Genomic DNA, 25,539 nt, shown 5'->3' with positions numbered 1-25,539 from the left:
ACCAGAAGTTTCCCATTTTTTAAATATTAATAGCCACACATTAATATTGCTATTAGCATGTGCTTATTTAACAAATTAGCATGTGAGCACTTACCATTCTCCACCCCAGACACGCCCCCTCTAGCATAAAAATGAGCATACAGCAGTGGTTCCCAAACCTGTCCTGGGGGACCCCCAGCCAGTCAAGTTTTCAAGATATCCCTAATGAATATGCATGAGAGAGTTTTGCATATAATGAAAGTGACAGGTATGCAAATCTCTCGCATGCATATTCATTAGGGATATCTTGAAGACCTGACTGGCTGGGGGTCCCCCAGGACAGGTTTGGGAACCACTGGCATACAGGCTCGCAATCCTTTATCCAAAATGCTCGGGACCAGAGACTTTTCAGATTTTAGAATTTTTCAATCTATGGAATGAGGTGTTACAAATGGCCGCAGTGATTCATATTTGTTGCCTACTAAGGCCTACAGCAGGGGTAGGGAACTCCGGCCCTCGAGAGCCCTATTCCAGTCGGGTTTTCAGGATTTCCCCAACGAATATGCATGAGATCTATTTGCATCCACTACTTTCAATGCATATTCGTTGGGGAAATCCTGAAAACCCGACTGGAATACGGCTCTCGAGGACCGGAGTTCCCTACCCCTGGCCTACAGGCTTGTCTCTGCCACATCCTGTCTTGCTGACATCACATCCTGTTTCTTCCCCAGCTGAACGCAATAGAGAGAAGCTTCTGGGGCTACAGCAGGCAACGAATATGAATCGCTGCAGCCACCAGCGACACTTCAGAGGTACACCAATGTGAGGTAAGGTGAAAAATTGAAGTAATATCAACAGAGAGTAAATTCTTTAACGTGGCCTTGGGGGGCAGGTTTCCCTTTTGATGTTAAAAGTGAACTTTTTTTTTAAAATAAATTAGTAATGCATCGACATTACCCAAAAAATTGGGGGGTTTTGGAGCTTTTCGGTTTTTAGAATTTCAGATAAAGTATCGTGCACCTGTATTTTTAGCACGCGGTTTACGTGTGATGATTTCAGACTTTTGTGCTGTGGTGAGTGTGCACAAATGCTTCGTAAAAGGGTCCCTTAGTGGAAAAAAAAAAAGCCCTCTAGAACCCTCAGGGGGATAGAAAAAAATACCTCCTGGATCTGAATGTAATTCAGCTTGAAAAAAGGCATGAGCTAAATCCAAAATCCCTTCTGTTCCCCCCTTGTTTGTGCATATTCTGGTTTTACACATTTAACTGCTTTGCACAATGAGATAAACCATTTGGTTCCTCAGCCTCACAGCTTTCCCTTTCGAGGGATTGGCAGCTTATATTTACCATCATTAACTTCCTAACTACATTAAAATCATCGTGGGGAATTATTACTGAGGTCATTACCCTTGGCTGATAGACATTGATTTAGCATGAAAAATTCCACTTTCCTGGGGAGCCTAACCTGGAAATCTTCAGGATTTGATAGAACATCTAGGTTAGTGCATTGTGCCTCGAATAAAACCTCCATTGATGTGCTATGGCATAAGAACATAAGAATAGCCTTACTGGGTCAGAACCAATGGTCCATCAAGCCCAGTAGCCCGTTCTCACGGTGGCCAATCCAGGTCACTAGTACCTGGCCACAACCCAAGGAGTAGCAAAATTCCATTCAGAATCCTAAAGAACATCAAGATTCTGGAATCCCAAAGAGTAACAAAAGATTTCAGAATCTGTAGTAGTAGCAACATTCCATGCTACCGATCCAGGGCAAGCAGTGGCTTCCCCCATGTCTTAATAACAGATTATGGACTTTTCCTCCAGGAATTTGTCCAAACCTTTCAGGGATAAAGTCAAGTAGGCGGCATTTTATGTATTTTTATGTTCTTTTCTTCTTGGTTTTTTTTTTCATTTTTTACCTTTATTTGTCTTACTGTAATTTGTCTTACGCATTTTATCTTTATCATATATTGTGTGTGTGTGTGTTTATTTGTAATTCATTTAGACCAGTGACCCGCAAACTTTATCGAGCCGCGGCACACTAAAGGTGGTGCCCGCGGCTCGAGGCACCTGGAAGTGCGCGGATATCGCCGTGATGACATCATCATGCCAATGTCTGCGCATTTGTGAAGGCCCTCCAGGCAGGCCCTGAGATGCCAGAATTGGAGGGGGGGGGCCAGAAGGGAAGAGGGCCAGAGAGAAGGATAGGTACTGGCGCCCACTGAGTGCCTATAGGATATGCCTACAGTCAGCTGGCGCCTCTCCTCTTCCGCAGCACACCTGAAATCTCAGGAGGCACACAGTTTGAGATACACTGATTTAGACCAATGTGTTGGATAGGATTTAAATTTTATAGATAAATAAATGCAAGTATTTGCTCCATCTCTGGGTAAATCTACACCAAGGGCTTCTTCAGTATGTGCATGACAAGCGGTATAATTACCATGTCCCAAAGATATCCTCTGAGTGTGGAAGATTGAAGGTTTAGACAACACTCCACGTGCTTCGAAACAGAGAAGAAAAATATACCAGAGTCTACCAGTGGATTCAATTTTGAACACTGTCAATACTCATTTTTATTTCTTGACAGGCCCAAAGCATTCTCTATTGATCATTCCCCCTTTTTAAATGGCCCTTTCACGGAATGCTGCACGAGGTCCTCACATATTTAACTTCCCATCTTCATGTTTTGATGAGGCCAGAGAGGGGCAGCTCTTCAGTTCAGCCATCAAATGGTTCTCAGATTGTCCAAGTTATGTCGTTCCTGCAAATCAAAAAGCTTCTGAAGGACATACAGCTACCACAGAAGATACGAACTGTATCGCTCTATGGTACGGCCACACCTCGAATACTGTGTGCAATTCTGTTCGCCCTATCTCAAAAAAGATGTAGCAGAATTTAAACAGGTACAGAGAAGGACAATAAAAAAAATGATAAAAGGGGATGGGATGACTTCCCTATGAGGAAAGGCTAATGCGGATAGGGCTCTTCAGCTGGGAGAAGGCTCAGAGGTGATATGATAGAGGTTTATAAAATACTGAGTGGAGTGGAAAGGGAAGATGTGAATCGCTTGTTTACTCTTTCCAAAAAATACTAGGAGTAGGGGACATGTGATGAGGCTACTAAAGTAGTAGATTTAAAACAAACCAGAAAAAATTTTTCTTCACACAACAGGTAATTGGACTCTGGAATTCACTGCCGGAGAATGTGGTGAAATCAGTTAGCTTAGCGGGGTTTAAAAAAGGTTTGGATCATTTCCTAAAAGAGAAGTTCATAGGCTGTTATTGAAATGGCTTGGGGAAATCCACTGCTTATTCCTAGGATAAGCAGCATAAAATCAGTTTTATTACTTGGGACCTGGGTTGATCATTGTTGGAAACAGGATACTGGGCTTGGTAAAACTTCGGTCTATCCCAGTGTGGCAATTTTTATGTTCTTATGTTCATTAAGGTGAAAATTCTATAAATAGTGCTCAATCTTCATCAGAAAAAAAAAAAATTGGTGCTGAAAGATATTCTATAACAGGCGTTATAGGTGGGTGCGAGAAGCTATACCAACTGAAACCAGCTGTAAATCCTGGCACACAAGTTGAGTACGGATCTCCCCAATTCTTTTACACTGTGCATTTTAAGGGAACGTCACTGGCTTGCCCATGGCCACACCCCCTTTGCAGGTCCGCAAAGAAACACTTAGGGCTCCTTTCACCAAGCCGCACTAGCAGGGTTAATGCACGCGACTTTTCATCACGCGTTAACCCCCGCGCTGGCTAAAAACCGCCGCCTGCTCAAGAGGAGGCGGTAGCAGCTAGCGGGGCCGGCTGTTTAAAGTGTGGTATTACGTGCGTTAGTTAAACCGCTAGCGTGGCTTGATAAAAGGAGCCTTAGGCACTATTCTATAAACAGGCTAGTGGGCTTGATGGACCATTGGTCTGACCCAGTAAGGCTATTCTTATGTTCTTATGCTGCGGGCTCTGCTGGTTCTGCCCCATTTTGGCGCCAAGCATCCATTAGAACACTTTTTGGTGCCGAAAATGTTGCATGAAAGTATTACCTAATATTCAGTGCCATGTACAGAATTTCCCCCAAGGGATCAATTCTATAAGTGGGCATCTCCGTATAGGTGCCCTGATGCCGAGTGTTGAAAGTCTATTCTACAATGTCATCTGAGGGTCCGATGATATTCAGACTGTGGGAGGCGCCGATCTCAGATATTCAATGCCAGGGCCATATCCAGCCACTGGCATTGAATTTCCAGGGTAAAGGTCACCGCCACAGACTTAGACAGCCAAGCTGATATTCAGCAGCTGGCTGGTTGAAGCCTAGCACCCAAAGATAGGCTGGTTTATCTAGCCACGCACTTTAGCCGGTGAGCTGCTGAATATTGTCAGTGACCGGCTATATTGCACAACTTTGCAGTGGTGCCGGCATCTTTCCTCCTGTACTCCAGCAATGGGGGGAGGGGGAGAGTCCCTGGTACCTCTCAAAGTCTTTTAGTCTTCATCGACAGTGAGCAAAAACTCTTTCCTGCTACTCATGCTGGCCCCAAGCCCTTCTTCTGACATTAACTTCCTGTTCGTGGGACCAGGAAAATACGTCCGAGGGCAGGCTCGTGAATAGTAATCAGGTACGCTTAAGTATTTTCCCTATCTGTCCTGATAGGCTCACAATCTAACTCTGGTACCTGGGGCAATGGGGGGGGGGGGATTAAGTGACTTGCCCAGAGTCCCAAGGAGCAGGCTGGGATCAAACTCATAACGTCAGGGTGTTGAGGCAGTAGTTCTAACCACTAGGCCACACTTCCACTTACCCATAAGATGGCTTGTAGTTGTTCCCAGAGCATAGTTTGAGTGAAGTAGGAATGGAGTTGTCATAAGAACATACTGTAGGAACATAAGAGATGCCATAATGGCTTAGACTGAAGGTCCATCAAGCCCAGATCCTGTTTCCAACAGTGGCCAACCCAGGTCCCAAGTAGCTGGTAGAAACATCCCAGAGCTGAGACTGTGATGTCATAATGCCTCATTCCACCAATGACTAAGAGCCAATCTCAGCAGTGATGTCACAATGGCTTGATTATCCTATACTTGGCTCACATAAGAACATAAGAACTGCCTTACTGGGACAGACCGAAGGTCCGTCAAGCCCAGTATCCTGTTTTCAACAGTTACTAAACCAGGTTACAAATACTTGACAAGATCCCAAAATATGTGTATAAACATACTGCCCAATATTTAGTATTATTTAGCTGGCCAGAAACGGCTCCTGGCTGACTACATACCACTAAGCCAGTTAACTGCTGATATTCAGCGGGAGATTGCTGGCTATCTCCCACAGAATATCCCAATCAGCAGATTGGCCAGTCACTGGTTATGTCATGCAACATAGCCAATCACTGCCATTGGCCAGTCACTGGTTATGTCATGCAACATAGCCAATCACTGCCAATATTCATCGGGCTGATGGCTAAGTCTAGTGGCCAGATAAACCCGCCTAAAAATATTGGCCAGCTAAATCTTTGGCGGCTGAACTGAACCCATAAATTTGGTGCTTGCTATAAGAACAGAGAATTAAACTTTATGTTGAATGTCTCATAGCATTTTAGAAATACTCAGTGGCGTAGTAAGAAGAGGTGCGGTGGGGGGGGGGGGGGAATTTGTGGTCTTCCTCAGGGCACTGGCACCACTCATGCTCTCCGCCCCTCCTGCTGCGCAGGCGCGCGCCCCTTCCCTACCCCCTGTACCTTTTTATCTTTAGCGCGAGCAGCCACAAAGTAGCTGCTCTCGTCGGCTTCGGCGCTGTCTGACATCACTTCTGGGACCCGCGCCTAGGAAGTGATGTCAGAGAGAGCGCCAAAGCTGATGCGAGCAGTTACTTCATGACTGCTTGTGCCGAAGATAAAAAGGTACAGGGAAGGGGCCTGCGCAAGGTAGGGGGCAGGGAAGAGGACAGGAGAGGGCGCCACCGCCCCGGGCACTGCTTACCCCGACACGCCACTGGAAATACTCGGTTCATAGTCAGATGTGCGCAAGACATATGCGCGTGGACAAATGGGCGAAATGCGCTGAATTGTCATTGTGCTGAATTGTCATTGCATTGAATTGTCTCGCGCTCAGTTGTCTGCATGCAATTGTCCACGCGCTTTTGTCTTGCGCGCATTTGACTTGCCACCGAATACTCAATGTTTTTGATTAAAGATAAGTGAAATCTCTTTGTTCTATTTTTTCTGAGCCCACGATGAACGTCCATCGTTTCTGCTGGGCTGATGATGTGAAATAGATGCCGTGTGAGTTCTACAGCTGCTTTTTCCACTTTTGATGGTCCATTACTTTTAAATAATTACATATCCTGGGAATTTTGATTGGTGCTTTAATATGGACGATTCACATAGGCACAATTTTGGAAGGAATTATCCACAGGTAATCAAGTGTTTACCCACAGAAAATGATTCATTGAAATTCTCCTTTGCCTCCACCGGGAAAAGCTTTGTGTGCTGTGTGTAGTGCAAATAGATCTCCCTGTGCAGGAAAGTGGCGGAGCTGGATGTGGTGTGGACCAGATCCATAGGAGATCTATCTGCACATTAGAGTGGTTTTTCGTTTACTTTTCTTTTTTCACTTTGCCAGATCTTTGCTATCAGATCCCAGGGCTTACTGTTCCCTCTAAGCTGAGTGGAAGTTCTCCAGTTTCACTGCTGCCAGTAGGGGGCAATGCTTCAATCACTACGTACAGGCAGGTTCCTTGAGAGTCCTGTCTGTCCCTCAACATTGAAAATGTGATAGCGAAACAGCACCACCACCCCCAGCAAGACTGTAGGTGGGTCACCCTCTCAGCTTTGAGGGAACAATGCCAGAACTGCCTCAGCATATCTAAAGATGGAAATCGGTTTACATCTTGTCATCTTAATGTCACATGTCAAGTTAGTGGCTAAAACCACATCTATTCCTTTATTTATTACAGACATGCACCTCCATCATTCTGGGTGTCAAGCCTTTCTCTTCCTTAACTCCTCTTGCTATATATAATAATAACAGAAATTTGTCATAGTTACAAGTGGATAAATATTACTTGGCCTTTGACTCAGCGTAAAAACCCATCCTTATTGGAATTCAGTACGCTGGCTTCAAAACAAATCCACTCACCTGTATACTAGTGTATTATCAGAAGAGCTGTTATATTGGATCTGGTACATATGGACTCCAGGGATGTTCTGTGGGTACCACTGAATGAGAGCTGTGGAAGATGTCATGGTGGCTGCTACTACCTTCTTGTCTTGTTGAATGTTGGTCTCATTCCCACTACCAGGGGAACTAGATTTGGCAGAGATGAGGATATCGGAAGGCCCTGTCTCTGGATGTTTAACATAATTAGTTGTGTTGGCAAAATGAGGAAGAGGATTGATGTAGAGTTCCACTGAGGCAGTGGCATCTCCAGCTGCATTGGAAGCAATGCAGGTGAAGTTACCGTTATCCTTTATGGTGGTAATAAGAACTTCAAGTGTACCATTTTCATATGAGATTGTCCTGGATGAGTTAGAAATTACCTTTCCTTCTGGTGAGACCCAGTGGATTGAAGGATCTGGGTCTCCAATAGCTTTACACTTGAGTAAAACCTCTTCTCCTTCCATGACTGATGTCTTTCCTGAATGTCTGGTGATCACTGGGGGGTCACAGATGAATTCTTCCTCAGGGATGGTCCAGAAATATTTTCCCAACAGATCTGGAGGAGATGCACAAGTCTCCAGATCATCTTCTCTGGTAAGGCGCCTGAGCCATAATAGCTCACAATTACAATGTAGTGGGTTACCCCCAAAGCTGAGAACCAAAGAGGTCAAAGGAGAACCCTTGGACTTTGCATACACTGGTATCCTCAAAAACAGTGGATCCGGTGGGATCTTCTTCAACTTATTGGATGTCATATCAAGCCGAGCTAGTTTGAGAAGGTTGGTAAACACACCCTCAGGAACAAAGTCAATAAGGTTATGGTCCAGGCTCAGTGAGTTAACGTTATTTAATTTCCCAATGATGTCCCAGGGAATGTTAACCAAGTTGTTGTAGGAGAGGTCCAGATCTTCCAATATCCCAATGAAGTCATCGAAAGAGCCTGAAGCTATGTGCTGGAGCTGGTTGTTACTCAGGATTAGGTGACGTAGGTTCAACAGGCCTTTAAAGTGAATACTGCTGATACTAATGATCCGGTTGTTATCCAGGTGCAAAGCCCTCAACCCTTTCAAATCTGCGAATGTGTAAGGCATGATTTGGCTTATCGTGTTTCTGGAAAGAGTCAAATGGAGGAGGTTGGTCATGTTGGCAAAGTCCTTCCTTCGGATCACGGTGATGAAGTTGTCAGTCAGTCTAAGCTCCACTGTCCGACGGTCAATGACAGGTGGCACAAAGAGTAAGCCCGTCTTGGTGCAGAGGATGGCAAGGGAAGGCGCCAGGTTTTGACACATGCATCTCTTGGGACAGACCTGGGCTCTCACAGACATGCTGAATATCAGCACATAGAAGACCAGTTTTTCCATGGTACGTCACTGGACAGAGCTGACAGAGGGAAAAGGTTAAGAGAATCAAGTTACATCAATGAAAAACAACTGTATAAGCACAGCTTTGAACTCAACAGACAGAATGTTTATAAGCTTCTCTAGGGACTTCTTTGTCTGATGCTTTCTAACAGGCATAACGATCAAAATAATGTATTTTTCCTGCCTTCTTAAGCTCCTTTCTATATTTTCAATACCTTTTGTTTAATTTATGGCAAATATTGTAATTCTCATTCTATCATAGTTGCTACAGATATGCTTTTTCCTCTTCAAATCCAAGTTTACATGGGGACTGGAAATATCACTTAAAACATGATTCACAAAGCTTTTTTTTTTTTCTTATGTAGACACAAAGAAAGAAAGCCTTAGTGAATCATATAAGGTTGCCAACTGGCTATTTCTCCTCTAGCCAGGTGTATGGTCAACAGAAGTAAAAAAAAATATCTTGCTCTATAAAAGCTGGTAATTGAGGTTTCACAATGATTTAGACCGGTTGGGACAGTGGCCTGCAGAGATCATCAGTGTTCCAATAGTGAAACATTTTAGTTTGGGGCTGGAGTTGGGTTAAATGGGTTTGGTTAAATGGTCATATTTCTCAATGGAGGAGAGTAAACAGTGGAGTGCCGCAGGGGACCAGTGCCATTTAACTTATTTATAAATGATCTGGAAATTGGAACGACGAGTGAGGTGATTAAGTTTTGCAGATGACACTAAACTGTTCAAAGTTGTTAAAACGCATGCGGATGGTGAAAAATTGCAGGCGGACCTTAGGAAATTGGAAGACTGGGCGTCCAAATGGCAGACGAAATTTAATGTGGACAAATGCAAAACGATGCACATTGCGAAGAATAACCCGAATCACAGTTACCGGATGCTAGGGTCCACCTTGGGGATTAGCGCCCAAGAAAAGGATCTGGGTTTCATCGTAGCCAATACGATAAACCTTCCGCCCAATGTGTGGTGGCGGCCAAAAAAGCAAATAGGATGCTAGGAATTATTAAAAAAGGGATGGTTAACAAGACTCAGAATGTTATATTGCCCCTGTATCACTCCATGGTGTGACCTCACCTGGAGTATTGCGTTCAATTCTGGACTCCTTATCTCAAGAAAGATATAGTTACTAACTTTAAGAAGCCTTCTATTGCACTTATCATATCTCAACAGGAATACCCCATTGGGCCCAGAAAACCTGGACTGGAGCAAAGCCTTTTCAGTTTCAGTTCCTTTCAATACCACATTGTCTCGTTTTTTACATTATCCCACGTTCTCTTGCTGTATTGCAAATTCTTACCACAGTCTCGTGCTGCTCAACCACAATGATTATAGTTTATGCTTTCTGATATCACTATTGGACTCTACAATCATGTTGTTCAGTCGGCCGAATGGGGCCCAATGGGGCATTCCTGTTGAGCTATTTTATAAAGAAAACAGTCGTGTAGTGTGATTTGTTCACAGAGAGTGTGGTTTGGTAATATGCTATTTAAATCAGTGTGATATCAATATATTTATTATGTGGTAATAAAACATGATAAGTGCAATAGAAGGCTTCTTAAAGTTAGTAGGTATTTCTTGTTGAGTTAGCTGAAGCCATTTTAAGTGATTTAAAGCCCTGCTTGTACTAATTGGTAATCCAAGAAAGATATAGTGGCGCTAGAGAAGGTTCAAAGAGGAGCGACCAAGATGATAAAAGGGATGGAACTCCTCTCGTATCAGATGTTGTGGTAAAATCAGATAGTGTAGCTGGTTTTAAGAAAGATTTGGACAAGTTCCTGGAGGAAAAGTCCATAGTCTGTTATTGACAAAGACACAGGGGAAGCCACTGCTTGCCCTGTATCGGTGGCATAGAATATTGCTACTCCTTGGGTTTTGACCAGGTACTAGTGACCTGGATTGGCCCCCCATGAGAACAGGCTACTGAGCTTGATGGACTACTGGTCTGACCTAGTAAGGCTATTCTTATGTTCATAGGTGTACTCTGGCAAACCCTGAAGCATCCTGCTCCTGCTTCCTGCACTGTCTTCCTGCGAAAGGGGAAGCCCCATGCAAGCAGTTGGGTAACACAGTGATTCCAGCCCTGCACTGAATTGCTTTACTTTTGCTGATGCTACAGCCATTACCAGGCCTGGAACAGCCACAAAAGGGAGAGGGGAGAGAAGCAGCTCAAAAGGGGCTGATGGTGTGGGAGAGAGGCATCAAGAGGAGGCATTTGGAGAATGGCAAAAAAGAAAGAAAGCTAAAAGGAGCCTGAGAAGAGGAGGGAAAGAAACCAAGAACAGAGAGCGGGGGGGGGGGGGGGGTCGGGCCAAAGGGGAACTATGAGAAAGATGTAAAGGGATGCATATGTCAAAACTTGGCGCCTTCCCTTGCCATCATTTGTATCATGACAGGGGGGACTATAAGAAAGAGGAGCCTGAAAAGGGCCATGAGATGGGCTCCTAGGGAGGACGGGCTATAAAAATGAATACATAAATAAATATAGGAGACAGGGATCATATGAAAGGAGAACTGGAATATAAAGGAGCTATGGGATATAAAGAGACTAGCTGGAAAAGGGTCAGGGGGTTTGGAAGGGAGGAAAAGACCACTAGGGAATGGTGATAAGAGGATGGAGAGATCCTGTTGAGAAAGGATCAAGATTCAAGGCCCCCTACCATGTTTCTTCCTTTGGCACACCTTTCTTGCCTTCTGCCTCTTACTTCCGGCTAACTAAGATTAGAGTATCCAATACTTACCGTACTGTAGGTAGCACAGCCAGCTCTCAGACAATGCCACAGGAAGAGAACTGATCTACTCAGAAGATGGGTTCTGGCAACTTGGGGATGTACATGGGAAGAGATGGGTTTGGGAGATGCGTATGTAACATGTAAGTCAGTGGTTCCCAAACCTGTCCTGGGGGACCCCCAGCCAGTCAGGTTTTCAAGATATCCCTAATGAATATGCATGAGAGAGATTTGCATATAATGGAAGTGACAGGTATGCAAATCTCTCTCGTGCATATTCATTAGGGATATCTTGAAAATCTGACTGGCTGGGGGTCCCCCAGGACAGGTTTGGGAACCACTGATGTAGGTGGATCTAGGGATTGAGGAGTATTTGAGGGGAAAATCAGTGGGGTATGTATAAGGGCTAGAGGATTTTTGTGGGAAGAGGAAAGTCTGGGGATTTCTGGAGAAGATCAAGAATCATATGGTTGTGGGGACTCTCTGGGATACGAGTCAAGGCTAAAGGAAGCTTTTGGAGAATGTACTACATTGCAAGGGACAGTTGAGGGCTATAGAGGAGGAAGTTTCAAGTTTTATTTAAAATTTGATTCAATCGCTTATCAAATTTCTAAGCGAAATGCAAAAAAATTAAAAAGGAAACAAATAATTTAAAACAGACGAGCTGTATAACCAAATCCCAAAATGGTCGAACATGGTGAAACAAAAGAGAAGGAGGGAGAAGTACATTCCTGATAGGATACAGGGGTAGGCAATTCCGGTCCGCGAGAGCCGGAGCCAGCTCAGGTTTTCAGGATATCCACAATAAATATGCACGAGATAGATTTGCATTTCAAGGAGGCAGTGCATGCAAATCCATCTCATACATATTCATTGTGGAGATCCCGAAAACCTGACCTGGCTGCGGCTCTCAAGGACCGGAATTGTCTACCCATGAGATAGGAGAACATTTAAGGCAAAAACAGAAGGATAAGGACCATAGAGGACAAGGGCAGGGAAGGGTAAGGCAGGACAAGACAGGGACAACTGGTATATTTCTCTCCTTTTAAAAAGTTGGCAACCTTTCCATATATCTGAAAACCCTAAAAGACTGAGGGCTCCTTTTACGAAGGTGCGCTAGCGTTTTTAGCCCGCTATAGCGCACTAGCCAAAAAACTACCACCTGCTCAAGAGGAGGCGGTAGCGGCTAGCACTTGTGGAATTTTAGCATGCGCGATTGCGCGCGTAAAGGCCTTAGCGCACCTTTGTAAAAGGAGGCCTGAATCTCATCCTCGCCGCTGTCTGACCTTGATTGATGTCCTTTACTCTAGTATTTCGCAAGTCGGTCCTGGAGTATCCCCTTGCCAATCACATCCACAATGAAACTGCATGAAATTCATTTGAACTGCCTCCATTGTATGAATTAGAATCAGAAAATAATATTAAAGATTGAACTAGGCCAGTTACTGGGCAGACTTGTACGGTCTGTGTCTGTGTATGGCCGTTTGGAGGAGGATGGGCAGGGGAGGGCTTCAATGGCTGGGAGGGTGTAGATGGGCTGGAGTAAGTCTTAACAGAGATTTCGGCAGTTGGAACCCAAGCACAGTACCGGGTAAAGCTTTGGATTCTCGCCCAGAAATAGCTAAGAAGAAAAAAAAAAAAAATAAAAAAAATTTTAAATTGAATCAGGTTGGGCAGACTGGATGGACCATTCGGGTCTTTATCTGCCGTCATCTACTATGTTACTATGTTACTATGAAAGTCTCTTCCATGTATATTCATTGTGGATATCTTAAAAACCTGACTGGCAAGGGGGGGGGGACTCCAGGACCGACTTAGGAAGCATTGCTTTATTCTGATGGTCTCTCATATATTTTTATGAAGGAAGTTTTCTATTGAGCATCAGTATTTACCTGTATTATGGCGGTGACTAGAGAATGACACGGGGACAAATAAGTTCCCGTTCCCACAGGAACTCAATTTCACCATCCCGTCCCCACAATTTTGTCGCTGTCCCTGTCCTATTCCTGTAGTTCTGCCTTAACCGCACAAGCCTCAAACACTTATGTTATTAACGTGTTTGAGGCTTGTGCAGATGAGGACGGAGCTTGCAAGGGTGGGACAGGGACAGAAAAAGAACTCATGGGGACGGGACCGGAAAATGAGTTCCCGCAGGGACGGGGAAAAATGTGTCCCCATGTCATTCTCCTGTTTCCAACAGTGGCCAAATCCAGGTCACAGTACCTGGCATAAACCCAAATAGTAGCAACATTCCAGAGCTGAGATTGTGATGTCATAATGCCTCATTCCACCAATGCCTAAGAGCCAACCTCATCAGTGACATCACAATGTCTTGACTGTCCTATACTTAAGAACATAAGAATTCCCATACTGGGTCAGACCAATGGTCCATCTAGCCCTGGTGACCTTGAGCAAATCCTTTGAACTTTGCGTGTTTTCCATTTTCATTTGTAATGTCATCACATCCGTCTTGGTACAGTATGCAGACAAGTAGTTAATCTCTGTTTTATTCCCATTCTGGAAACAGCACAACACTCTGCACAAATTAATTTTCATAAAATACCAACTAGCGTGAAAGTATACATGTACATTTTATGATGCATACTTTCCCTATGGATGTGCACAGAGGCAGAATGTAGGTGGAGCAGGGGCAGCATTTTGCTGCCAACCACTGGCATTATTCCTGGATATTCAATGCTGGGTCCTGTCCAGGCTTCGGCATTGAATATCTGATTACAGTATTTTTGAGCCACTTAACACTTAGCCGGCTAAGTCAATATTCAGCCTTTGACCTCATAAGCCAGTGGTCTTCATTAATTTTGAAGCTGGGACCATTCGGAATTCAAATGAGCTGAAGAAGAGTGGCCAAATATCTTCCCATGCAGGGCCATGGCACTGTTAACCAGCAGTGGTGTAGGGAGGGTAGGAGCCCCACCTTCCTTGCCACACTCCTCCACTTGCACCCTCCCCGCAGCTTCCCCCACTTGCGCTCTCCCTTCCCACCCCGTACTTCGTTATACTGCTAACTTTTGAAAAAATTTTTGTATAAGCCATTTTTTTTGGCTTTCATCCTCTTCACTATTGATTTTCTGAGGACTATTGTTTGTGCTTGTCTGATTTTATTTGTTTTATAGAATTATGTATGTAAAATTATGTAAACCGTTTAGCTTCTCTGGCCTGCTGCTTGCGCTGGCTTTCCCTCTGATGTCACTTCCTGGCCCCGCGACCTGGAAGTGATTTCAGAGGGAGCCAGGTTGGCGTGAGAAACAGGCTAGAGTAGTTGCTCATGCTGACTATGATTTTAAAGAGGTAGGGGGTGGGGAAGGGAGGGCGTGAGCATGATGTGGGGGGAGCAGAGAGGTGCTGGTGTAGGTTTAGCAGGCGTCCAGATTTCCCCGGACATGTTCTCCTTTTCAAGAACATGTCCGGGGGTCCGGATGGCTTTTCAAAACCCAGCACTTTGCCCCGCCCCAGGAAAGAGACTCGTCTCGCTCGCTCACACGTATGCGAAACCGCCAAGGCTGAGCATTATTAGTGGACAGGAGGCAGGGGAGGGGAGGGAGAGAGAGCACATGTGCAGACTCAACAAGCCGGACCCGTTGAGACTGCACGTGCATGCGCTCTCTCTCGCCACTGTGCCTCCAGTCCAGTAATAATGCTCGGTCTCGGCGGTTCCGCACGCACCAGAGAGAGCGAGAGGAGTCTCTCTCCTGGGACAAAGTCAGGGCCACGGTAGTAAAAAAAAAAGTTTAGATTTTTGCACCGGAGCGGTGGGCTGCAGGCCAGTGCGGTGCCCTTCCTAACATGGCCCAATGGGTCCAGCCAAGAAAAAAGTCTTTAGTGGACTGGAGGCAGGGGAGCCGGGGGAGGGGGAGTCAGTCAGAGGGAAAGAGGCCAGGCCTGCGCAGGGAGGAAGGGACAGAGGCAGAACTTAAGTTACGGGAAGGAAGAGAATTACGCCAGACACCAGGAGTACCGACCAGCTTTCTCAAATGTAGGGGGAGGGGAAGGGGAGAAGGGTGGCAGGCATGGGCAGCGGGGTCACAATTAATTTCTTTCTGCCCTAGTTGCCCTCTACTCTTACTATGCCACTGTAAATATCAATACAATTGTTTGTGCAAGTACACATTTATAATGTGGTAAATGTGTACTCCTAGTTGCTACTGGAAAAGCAATTATATTTGAAGGGTTGTCAAAATACAAAAAAAAACACTTTTTCAGAACTCAGCAGCGATATGCTAGATGAAGAGTGGCAGGTTCCAGGCTGAGGGCTCTATGGATTCCATTCCTAATAATGCAAAAATTAATCCTGAGCAAGGAAAGAGGAGGAGAGGGTGGAGAGAGAGAACCAGGAAGCTCTTTTACTAAAGTATGATAAGTCCTGCAATTACCTCACGTTAACAGCATAAATTAGCGCATCTGGTCCTAAGGTGTAAGAAAACAGCAAGGCCACTAGATCCAACATGAAAGAAGCGGCGTAGCGAGGGTGAGAGCCACCTGGAGCGGAGGAACCCCTCCCTGCTACGTGGGCACTCCCTTCCCTTCTCCCATTCGCCGCGACCAACAACTTCAACGTGCTCCTCGCAACCGTGTCCTCTCCCTCTGATGTCACTTCCTGTGCTTGGCACTCGGAAGTGACGTCAGCAGGAGCCGACACGGTCGCGAGGAGCATGTTGAAGTTGTTTCTCGCGGTGGTGAACAAGTAGAGGTATGGGGGAAGGGAAGGGGGTGCATGTGTGGTGGGGGAGAAGTGGGAAGAGGTGGGGAGAGGAGGAGGGGTGTCGCAACTTCAGCGTGTTCCTTGTGACTGCATCGGCTCTCCCTCTGAAGCCATTTCCTACGTGCAACACCTGGAAGTGACGTCAGCAGGAGCCGATGCAGTCGAAGTTGTTACGGCGGTGAACAACTAGAGGTACGGGGGAGGGGAAGGGGCACGCAAGCGGTGGGGAGAGGAGTGGTAAAAGGCGGGGCAGAGAGGAGGCGGGGCACCAGCGCCCCCTCCATGGTGGTGCCCGGGGAGGACTGGCCCTCAACCCCCCACCTCTAACTACGCCAGATGTTGTGGATATGAAGGATAATGAAGTCCCAGCCTCTTTTCTGACAATTATCCTGGATCACCAACGAACTTTCCCACCAAATTTCAAATTCAAACTTTCCTGCCAAGATTCAAATTCATGACCAACAGACTTCCCTGTCCTCAATCAGGTCAGCCCAATAAAGTTTTCCGTCAAAAATACTAATTTCTTGACCCACAGACTGCCCTATTTTCAATCAGGTCCATGAACTCACTATCTATCTATCTATCTCTCTCTCTCTCTATATATATATATATATGACACACTGCAGACCTCACAGCATACCCTGAAGAAAGCCACAGCATTGGTTCTTTCTATATAGATGTGGCGAGACCCGCAACCCTACTAAAATCATGACGCCAGCCACGGAAGCCTAAGAGAGCAATAATGGCTTTGTTCTGTATGCTCCTAGGAAGTGGTGTCCGACGTGGCTGCGTTTCACCAGACTTGGTTGTGTCAGGGGCACGCGACCGGCTGGTGACAAACAATAACCACCACTGTATGCTGTAATGGGCCCAGGATCATTTCTTTCACAGTTTTTTTTTTTTTCCTATGCTAGTGGAAGCTGTTTCTCACCAGCTGGCTAAGCCCCCGATGCAACCACATCTGGTGAAATGCAGCCATGTCAGGCATCCCTTCGCGGGCGTATACTGAATAATCCTTCCCTTTTCCAAAGCCGCAGTAGCGGCTGCCGCATGGCAAATGCTCCAACGCCCAATGAAATCCCTATGAGCGTTGGAGCGATTACCGCAGCTTTCTAAAAGGAGCCCAAAGTTCTATATTCTTCACACTCTGCTTCTTGTGTTCCTTTCTCCTTAGTGCATCCGATCCTAAGGTCAAGGCAGTAGCTGTTTCTTGAATACCACATCCTAATTATATAGTTGTAGCAGCAATATTATCACATACATTTATTAACTTTGCATCTATTATCTATTTATTATCTATTTAAAAAACTACCCCCCCCCCCACCTTTTTACAAAACTGTAATAGCGGTTTTTAGCACAGGCCGGTGCGCTGAATGCTCTGCGCTGTTCCCGACGCTCAAAGGAACTGTATGAGTGTCGGGACTAACGCAGAGCATTCAGTGTGCCTGCCTGCGCTAAAAAACGCTATCGCGGTTTTATAAAAAGGGGGGGGGGGTAATATACTACCTGTATCCTAGGCAGTTCACAAGTCTACATACTTGACAAATCAATAAACAAATGACATCACAAAAAAAGAAAAAAATGGACCCAAAATATCAGCAGTTTAAAATTCAAACAGACACAACACCACTTCCAGTCCTGCTTCTTTACCCAAACTAATTAATTTTTAAATTGGCTGTAACGAAAAGATAGATTTTCAATAAATTCTTAAGTTGTGAAGCATTAGCAACATACAGTATTGTAGATATCCTGCATCCATTCATCTATTTATTTATCTACTAATCCTACATTTATTTGAGGTTAGTTTTTGAAGTTGATAGGATTTTATATTGTATGTATTGGGGGGCAGTTTAGTCATCATAAATTGTATATGTTTTGTAAACTGCATAGAGTGGTCTTGAAGATGCACTCGATAAATATAAATAAATCAATCTCTATATATGAACCCTACATTTATCCATCGGAACCAGCTGCTCACAGCTTTTTTCTGCTTGGAGCTAATATATGAGCAGTGACACAATTGCAGTTCTCATCACCAGCTAAAACCCTTTCCTGGGACAGTTTTACAACTATTCTTTCCAGCAAAATTATCTCAAGCAAAGCTGTAAAACTGAAGTGCTTCTTATGTTCAAGTATTACTACAACTAAAATCACTTTAAAATTCGATGGTCAGCATTTTTTATGACCACCGACAGCATTATGGCCAGATATTTGGTGCTAGGCCATGTTCGGACACCAGCACTGTATATCTGGGCTTGTGCCGCTAGGTATCCTTTATCTAGTTACAGTTTAGGGGGGGGGGGAACTTTTATACATGAAAGAAAAGTGGGGATTGGGTGGGATCGTATGTGATGATCTTAAGGAAGTAGAGTGGAGTTTGCGTTTATTTTACATTTTATAGTTGTGGATGTAGAGCATGTATGGACCATTTTTTATTTGATTTTTTATTTTTTCACGGAGGATATTTGGGGGAAAGGGAATACATGGACTTGTTTGCCAACTGGTGTATGGCGTCATGGCACCCTTGAAAAGAGGAGACTGAGAGGGGACATGATTGAAACATTCAAGATACTGAAGGGAATAGACTTAGTAGATAAAGACAGGTTGTTCACCCTCTCCAAGGTAGAGAGAACGAGAGGGCACTCTCTAAAGTTGAAAGGGGATAGATTCCGTACAAATGTAAGGAAGTTCTTCACCCAGAGAGTGGTAGATATCTGGAACGCTCTTCTGGAGGCTGTTATAGGGGAAAACACCCTCCAGGGATTCAAGACAAAGTTAGACAAGTTCCTGCTGAACCGGGAGCGGACTGCTGTGCATGATGGACCACTGGTCTTACCCAGCAGTGGCAATTCTTATGTTCTTATGTTCTAATTACTGCCTTCCTGATCAGGACTTTGGAGAAACTGCTGAGATAAGTATTTTTCTTATCTTCAATTATTACATATATACTTATATGTGTGATTTAAGTAGGGAGGATGTGTGCTATGATGTAACTGGTTAAACATCTTTCCAGCTTCCCAGTGGCATTTATTGATGTTTATTTCACTGAGCACACATAATCATTTATTTATTCATTTAGATTTGATAGTATTTATCTAAATTCTCTTGATTTTTTTGTTTATACGATTTGAGAAATTAGTTATTATTATTATTCCTTTCTCTCGTTTGATTTTTCTTTTTTTTAATCTTAAGGTGACCAAATAGATTGAAAAGGTGACAATGAAAGCTAGAAGGCTGCTTAGGTACATAGGGAGAGGAATGGCCAGTAGGAAAAAAGAGGTAGTGATGCCCCTGTATAAAACTCTGGTGAGGCCTTATGTAGAATATTGTGTACAATTCTGGAGACCGCACCTTCAAAAGATATAAAAACGACAAAGTCAGTCCAGAGGAAGGCTACTAAAATGCTGTGTGGTCTACGTCATAAGGCACAGAGGGGACAGACTCAAAGATCTCAATATGTATACTTTGGAGGAAAGGCAGGAGAGGGAGGATAGGATAGAGACGTTTAAATACCTACATGGCATAAATGCGCATGAGATGAGTCTCAGTTGAAAGAAAACTCTGGAATGAAGAGACATAGGATGAAGGTTAAAGGGGATAGACTCAGACATAACCTCAGAAAATACTTTTTCACGGAAAGGATGGTAAATGCATAGAATGGCCTCCCAATGGAGGTGATGGAGACAAAAAGTGTATCTGAATTCAAGAAAGCTTGGGACTAGTACGTTGGATCTCTAGGAAGGGATAGCAGATGGCATGGATCGGCAGAATAGATAAGTCATATAATCTTTATCTGCCTTCATTTTTCTCTGTTTCTTTAACTTAACCACGTAAGTGCCAAGTCTGCCCCTAGACTAGGATTACCAGATTTCCTCTTTAAAGAGGACACCTGACCCCACCCCTTTCCAGCCCTGCCCCGTTCCGCCTCCAGCTTTGCCCCTTTCCACCCCTAGCCCCGCCTCCCACACAAATCTCCTGTCTCCTTCCCCAAGGTCTGGAGGGCCAAGAACGTCGACATGATGATGTCACATGCATACACACATACATATATGATGTCTTCACATCGACATCCACGCATGTACAGAGGGCCTCCAGACGCAGCCCCGAGCTCAGGGACTTCCAAAACCTGGACAAACTGCTGAGTTTTTGGAAATCCCTCAGGGTTTTCTCAGATGTCTGGTAACCTTATCCCAGACTGCCCATAACATATTTATTTATTTTCCGCATATCCTACAATTCTATGCAGATTACAAATTATTCAGATATTCAAGCATTTTTCCCTAACTGTCTTGGCGGGTTCTTCCCACTCCATCTAATGTACCTGGGGCAATGGGGATTAAGTGACTTGCCCAGGGTCACAAGGAGCAGTGCGGGATTCGAAACCACAACCTCAGGGTGCCGAGGCTGTAGCTCTAACCACTGCACCACACACTCCACACTGGATTCAGTATATCTAATTTAATCGAATCTAATCCTTAGGTTTGTATACCGCATCATCTCCACGTTCGTAGAGCTCGACGCGGTTTACAGTAGGAGAAATAGGAAGGAACTACAACAGAGGGTTAGAGGTAGAAGTGCTATCTCCTCCTCTCCCTATTGGCTAAGGCTCTTAACATTTGCATCTCCTCTTCCTATAGGCTAAGGCTCTTTCCACCTGCATTGTGATGTCATAGAGCTTTATGGTTATAGAAAAAGAGAAGCATGATGGCAGATAAAGGACAAATGGCCTATCCAGTCTGCCCATCCGCAGCATCCGCTATCTAATCTAATCTAATCTAATCCTTAGGTTTGTATACCGTATCATCTCCACGTTCGTAGAGCTCGACGCGGTTTACAGTAGGAGAAATAGGAAGGAACTACAACAGAGGGTTAGAGGTAGAAGTGTGAAGAAAATTTAGAGGACTTGGGATGCCAAGATATAAGAGTTTCCTTGATTCCTAAGTTGGAGGGAGACTTACATTTTTTGAGAAAAGCCAGGTTTTCAGATGTTTGCGGAAAACTTGGAGTATATGGCACCAAAACATCAATGCTGAAAAGACTTGGCGCTGAATGGTGCTGTGGGATGTGCGCTTTTTACTGAATAGCACGCAGCACCAGAGTCCACCCCCTAACTTTGAGCGCAGACATTTACACCAACTGACACCAGGCGTAAATTTTGGCGTATAAGTTGGGCACGGATCCCCCAAATTCTATAACACTGTGCATTTTAAGGGAATGTCCTTGACCCACCCGTGTCCCTCCCATCATTATGTCCCCTGTTCAGATCCACACAGAAACACGTAGGCGCTGTTCTATAACAGTACGTGTAATTGTGGTTGCTCAATGATCTGCCATGTTTGGACTGTTTTGGCGCCTTGCTTCTGTTATAACACTTTTCCATGCTAAAAAATTGGTGCAGAAATGGCACGTAACACTAGGCACCACAGCCCTGATTCAATTAACGATGCCTAAATCCTAGGCGCCATTCAGCATGGTTGTCAATCAACCACCTGGCGCAGTTTATAGAATCCCATCTAGCAGCACCTATGCTTTGGCACACTCTCATTTAGGGCAAAGTTTTCGTGGTCTAAATGAGTGCACCTATGGTAAATGCCTACTGGCATCCTAAGTCATTCTACATCCAAACTCCACCTTGACTATGCCTTAAATATGCCCATAACTATGCCTACTTGCCAGTAGGTGTCTTGGTATAGATTCTTACATTGAAGATGTACCATCAAATTGATTTTTTAAATCATTTTTGATTAGTTTTCAATGGTGTGGTCAATCACCGCACCATTTAAGCCAATTAAAAAAAATAAGACAGGCGTCTGGAATGTCTAAGTGCACCAATCTAGGCACCCACCAGTAGGCCTCTTTTATAGAATCAATACAATACGGTGTCTTATACAGAGCAGGATTAACCAATAGGCGAAGTAGGCATGTGCCTAGGGCCCGAAATGGTCAGGGGGGCCCGATGAAGGAGGGCATCAACATTGTTTTTCCCAAATGGCAATGGGCCCCTCCAGCATCGATTGCCAACGCAGCCCCCCCCCCCCCCCGATCGGCAATGTGGGCCCCACCCCGATCGGCAACGCGGCCCACCCCCATCAACGGAAAGTAAGACAAGCAAGCACCGCGGGTAAGAAAGGCAACGGGAACTGTAATTGTGCAAGCGGTGCTGCTTGCCCAAAGCTTCCCTCTGACGCAGCTTCCCGTTTCCGCCTGGGCGCATGGTGGGGTGGGGCGGGGCAGGGGGCCCAGTGTACTTGGGTGCCTAGGGGCCCTCGATGAATTAATCCTGCCCTGGTCTTATATACCACAATTTTCCACAAGGAATCTATGTGGTTTACAATATGAGATAGATCAAGTTCTTGAAGTTATATGTTTCGAGTTTCAAGTTTATTAAAAAGAAATTTAAACCGCTTAATCGGGTTTCTAAGCGGTGTTCAATATTAAAATTACATAAGAACAAATGTAAAAGTTAGGGATACTAGACAATGCCAAAATAGATTATAAGACACATAATAAGACAAAAAGACAAACTTCAAACAATGGGGAAGAAGGGTGAGAACTACAATCATGAAAGAAAGAGCACAAAAAGGGGGGAAAAAACACAATAGGTTAGGGTAAAAAGCTGTGAAGCTTGTTTTAGTCCTTAAAAGGACAGTTATAGTCCAAAAGCATCCTGGAACAGGAATGTTATTAGTTTTGATTTAAATTGGTTTATAGCGGCTTCACTGCGCAAATGATTAGGCAGCGAGTTCCAGAGTGAGGGGGCAGTGACGGCAAAATTGTTGGTACGACGAGAAGGTTCTGTAACATTGAACGAAGCGATTTCGAAGGACTGTACGGGATTAAAAGTCTATCAATGAACTCAAGTTGATTATTTAAACGTGTTGTGAAAGTTAGTAGTAAAATTTTTTTTAACTAATTCTAGGTTCGACGGGTAACCAATGCGCGCTGAACAGGAGAGGTGAAGCATGATCGTATTTCTTAGCGCCATGGATAATCTTGATAGCCGTGTTCTGCACTATCTGAAAACGTCTAATTTCCTTTTATGTATTGCCTTTATATAGGGCATTGCTGTAATCTGTACAAGAAATTACTAGAGAATGGATCAATGTATTCAGAGAAGCTGTGGTTCATAGGGGGAAGATGTGAAGGGTTGGAGAATGGCTATAGAGCAGGGGTAGGGCACTCCGGTCCTCGAGAGCCGTATTCCAGTCGGGTTTTCAGGATTTCCCCAATGAATATGCATGAGATCTAGTTGCATGCACTGCTTTCAATGCATATTCATTGGGGAAATCCTGAAAACCCAACCGGAATACGGCTCTCGAGGACCGGAGTTCCCTACCCCTGCTATAGAGAGAAGAGATATGTTTTAAGTTTTTTTCAGAAGCCAAAGTAAGTGGTTTGTTGTCTTATGTTTGTTGGCACTTTGTTCCAGATAAGAGGTCCTTGGCTTCAAACATCTTCTTCCACCGAACTTATTGAGGTGAAGGGAAGGACAGTTTGAATCACTGCGATACTCGTGAATTGAAAAAGGTCAGACCGTCCAGGTTTTCTCCATAGATCACTTTATGAACCATGCAGGCTCTCTTAAACTGGATTCGTTTTTTCATCAGCAACCAGTGTAGTTGTTCTAATAGCGGGCTTGCCCTCTTGTACAGCTTCTTTCTGAAAATTAGTCTGGCGGCAGTGTTTTGTAATGGTCGTAGCCCCTTGCGTTCTTTTTCCGTAATGCCACAATCTGGGCCCGTAAGTAGAATTCCCTAGTTAATGCTGGCATTCAGTGGCACTAAAAAATTAAGTGCCATTGAATATCAGCTGAGACCCCCCACACAAGGGATAAATTGCCCAGATAAACTGCTTTGAATATCAACTTCTAAATGAAAAGATACGCATGGGCTGCAAATCCTCTACTTACAAGTATTTTGCCGCCCACATTTTTTTTAGCACCTGACTCACGGGTTGAAAAGCACGGATAAATATAAATTCCAGAAGCTCAACCTACAGCAGATAACTCACTGCACAGGAACTGATGCATAGAGGACAGAAATCAGAGCAGATGGTTTGTCTGGAACTGAAAAGTGTATCTAAGAGGAGCATTGTTGGGTCAGTCAATTCTATCTGCTAGAAAGAGGAAACATGAATTGTTCTACACTGGAGGGTGCAGGATTCCTATCTGCTTATCTATCTGTCTTCTTTAATGATGGGTGGTGGTAATATTTTTCAATTGGTAACGTCAGCTTCCATCATCTAAGCCAGTGGTTCCCAACCCTGTCCTGGAGGACCACCAGGCCAATTGGGTTTTCATACTAGCCCTAATAAATATGCATGGAGCAGATTTGCATGCCTGTCACTTCCATTATATGCAAATCTCTCTCATGCATATTCATTAGGGCTAGCCTGAAAACCCGATTGGCCTGGTGGTCCTCCAGGACAGGGTTGGGAACCACCGATCTAAGCTATCGCTAACACTAGAAATTTTCAATTGAGTACATTAATGTGAAAATAACTTCTCACAATCTAAGGCAGTGTGCTGTGACACACTAGTGTACCCCCTGAGAGTCCAGGTGTGCTGCAAGACGCCGAGGAGGAAGAGGGGCACCAGCACCAGCTGTCTGCCTAAAGGACGTACCGCTTGCATCGAGAGGCACATCCTGTAGGCAATCAGCCGGTGCCAGCGCCTCTCCTTCTCTCAGTGCCTCTTCCCTTCCAGCACCCCCCACTGGTGGCTCAGGGCCCTTTCTGGAGGACCTTCGCGCATGGGCGGACGTCGGTGGGATGAGGTCACGTTTGCATGTGATGTCATTGCGTCGATGTCTGCACACTTCAGGGTGGCCTCGAACCACGGCCCCCAAGTTTACTGCGCCGCGCTTCGCAAACTTTGCAAGACACTGATCTAAGGGGTCTTTTTAGCAAGCTGCAGTAAGCACTTGTGCATGCTTACCAAAGCTTAAAGGCCTGGATTCTGTAACCAGCCACCAATCACTTGTCATTCGCGTGAGGACACCTGGTACAGGTTCGCGCTTCTAGCAAAGGTAGATGCCAGAAATGTAGGCAGGGCAGGATTAACCAATAGGCCAAGTAGGCCCGTGCCTAGGGTCTGAAATGTTCAGGGGGGCCCGATGAAGGAGGGCATCAACATTGTTTTTTCCAAACGGCGATGGGCAACGCGCCCCCTCCCCCCCCATCGACGGAAAGTTAGACAAGCAAGCAACGCGAGTAAGAAAGGCAACGGGAACTGTAATTTTGCAAGCGGTGCTGCTTGCCCAAAGCTTCCCTCTGACGTAGCTTCCTGTTTCCGCCTGGGCGCATGGTGGGGTGGGGCGTGGCAGGGGGCCCAGTGTACTTGTGTGCCTAGGGGCCCTCGACGAATTAATCCTGCCCTGAATGTAGGCCAGGTCCGGCACCTTCCTTTGATGTGGCGTGGACCTCCGTAGACACTTTAGGCCATGTAATGCCACTTATGGCATTAAACACTTGATAATTCTCAGTTTGCAACAATCATATACACTTCCCCCTCCCCATTCGCGGTTTCTGCACTCACGATTTCACATAATCGCAATTTTTTTTCTGGGGAGGGGGGAAAATTTTA

The 25,539-nt window shown here is 44.9% G+C and overlaps 1 protein-coding gene across 2 annotated transcripts in view; it reads right to left on the bottom strand.

The window, feature by feature from the left end:
- Positions 1 to 25,539, bottom strand: part of LOC117365815 (leucine-rich repeat and fibronectin type III domain-containing protein 1-like protein) — a 114,821-nt gene that overhangs the window by 77,162 nt on the left and 12,120 nt on the right. For both annotated transcript variants that reach the window (XM_033956675.1, XM_033956676.1), the window contains exon 2: positions 7,117 to 8,517. In XM_033956675.1, the coding sequence (XP_033812566.1) occupies positions 7,117 to 8,498 (1,382 nt within the window). In that variant the 5' untranslated portion in view covers positions 8,499 to 8,517. The remainder of the gene's footprint in view (positions 1 to 7,116; positions 8,518 to 25,539) is intronic.

This window comes from Geotrypetes seraphini, chromosome 8 (genome assembly GCF_902459505.1).
Source record: "Geotrypetes seraphini chromosome 8, aGeoSer1.1, whole genome shotgun sequence".
NCBI lineage: Eukaryota > Metazoa > Chordata > Amphibia > Gymnophiona > Dermophiidae > Geotrypetes > Geotrypetes seraphini.
The sequence above is the reverse complement of the archived record's forward strand: the minus strand, read 5'-3'. Positions and strand labels throughout refer to the sequence as shown.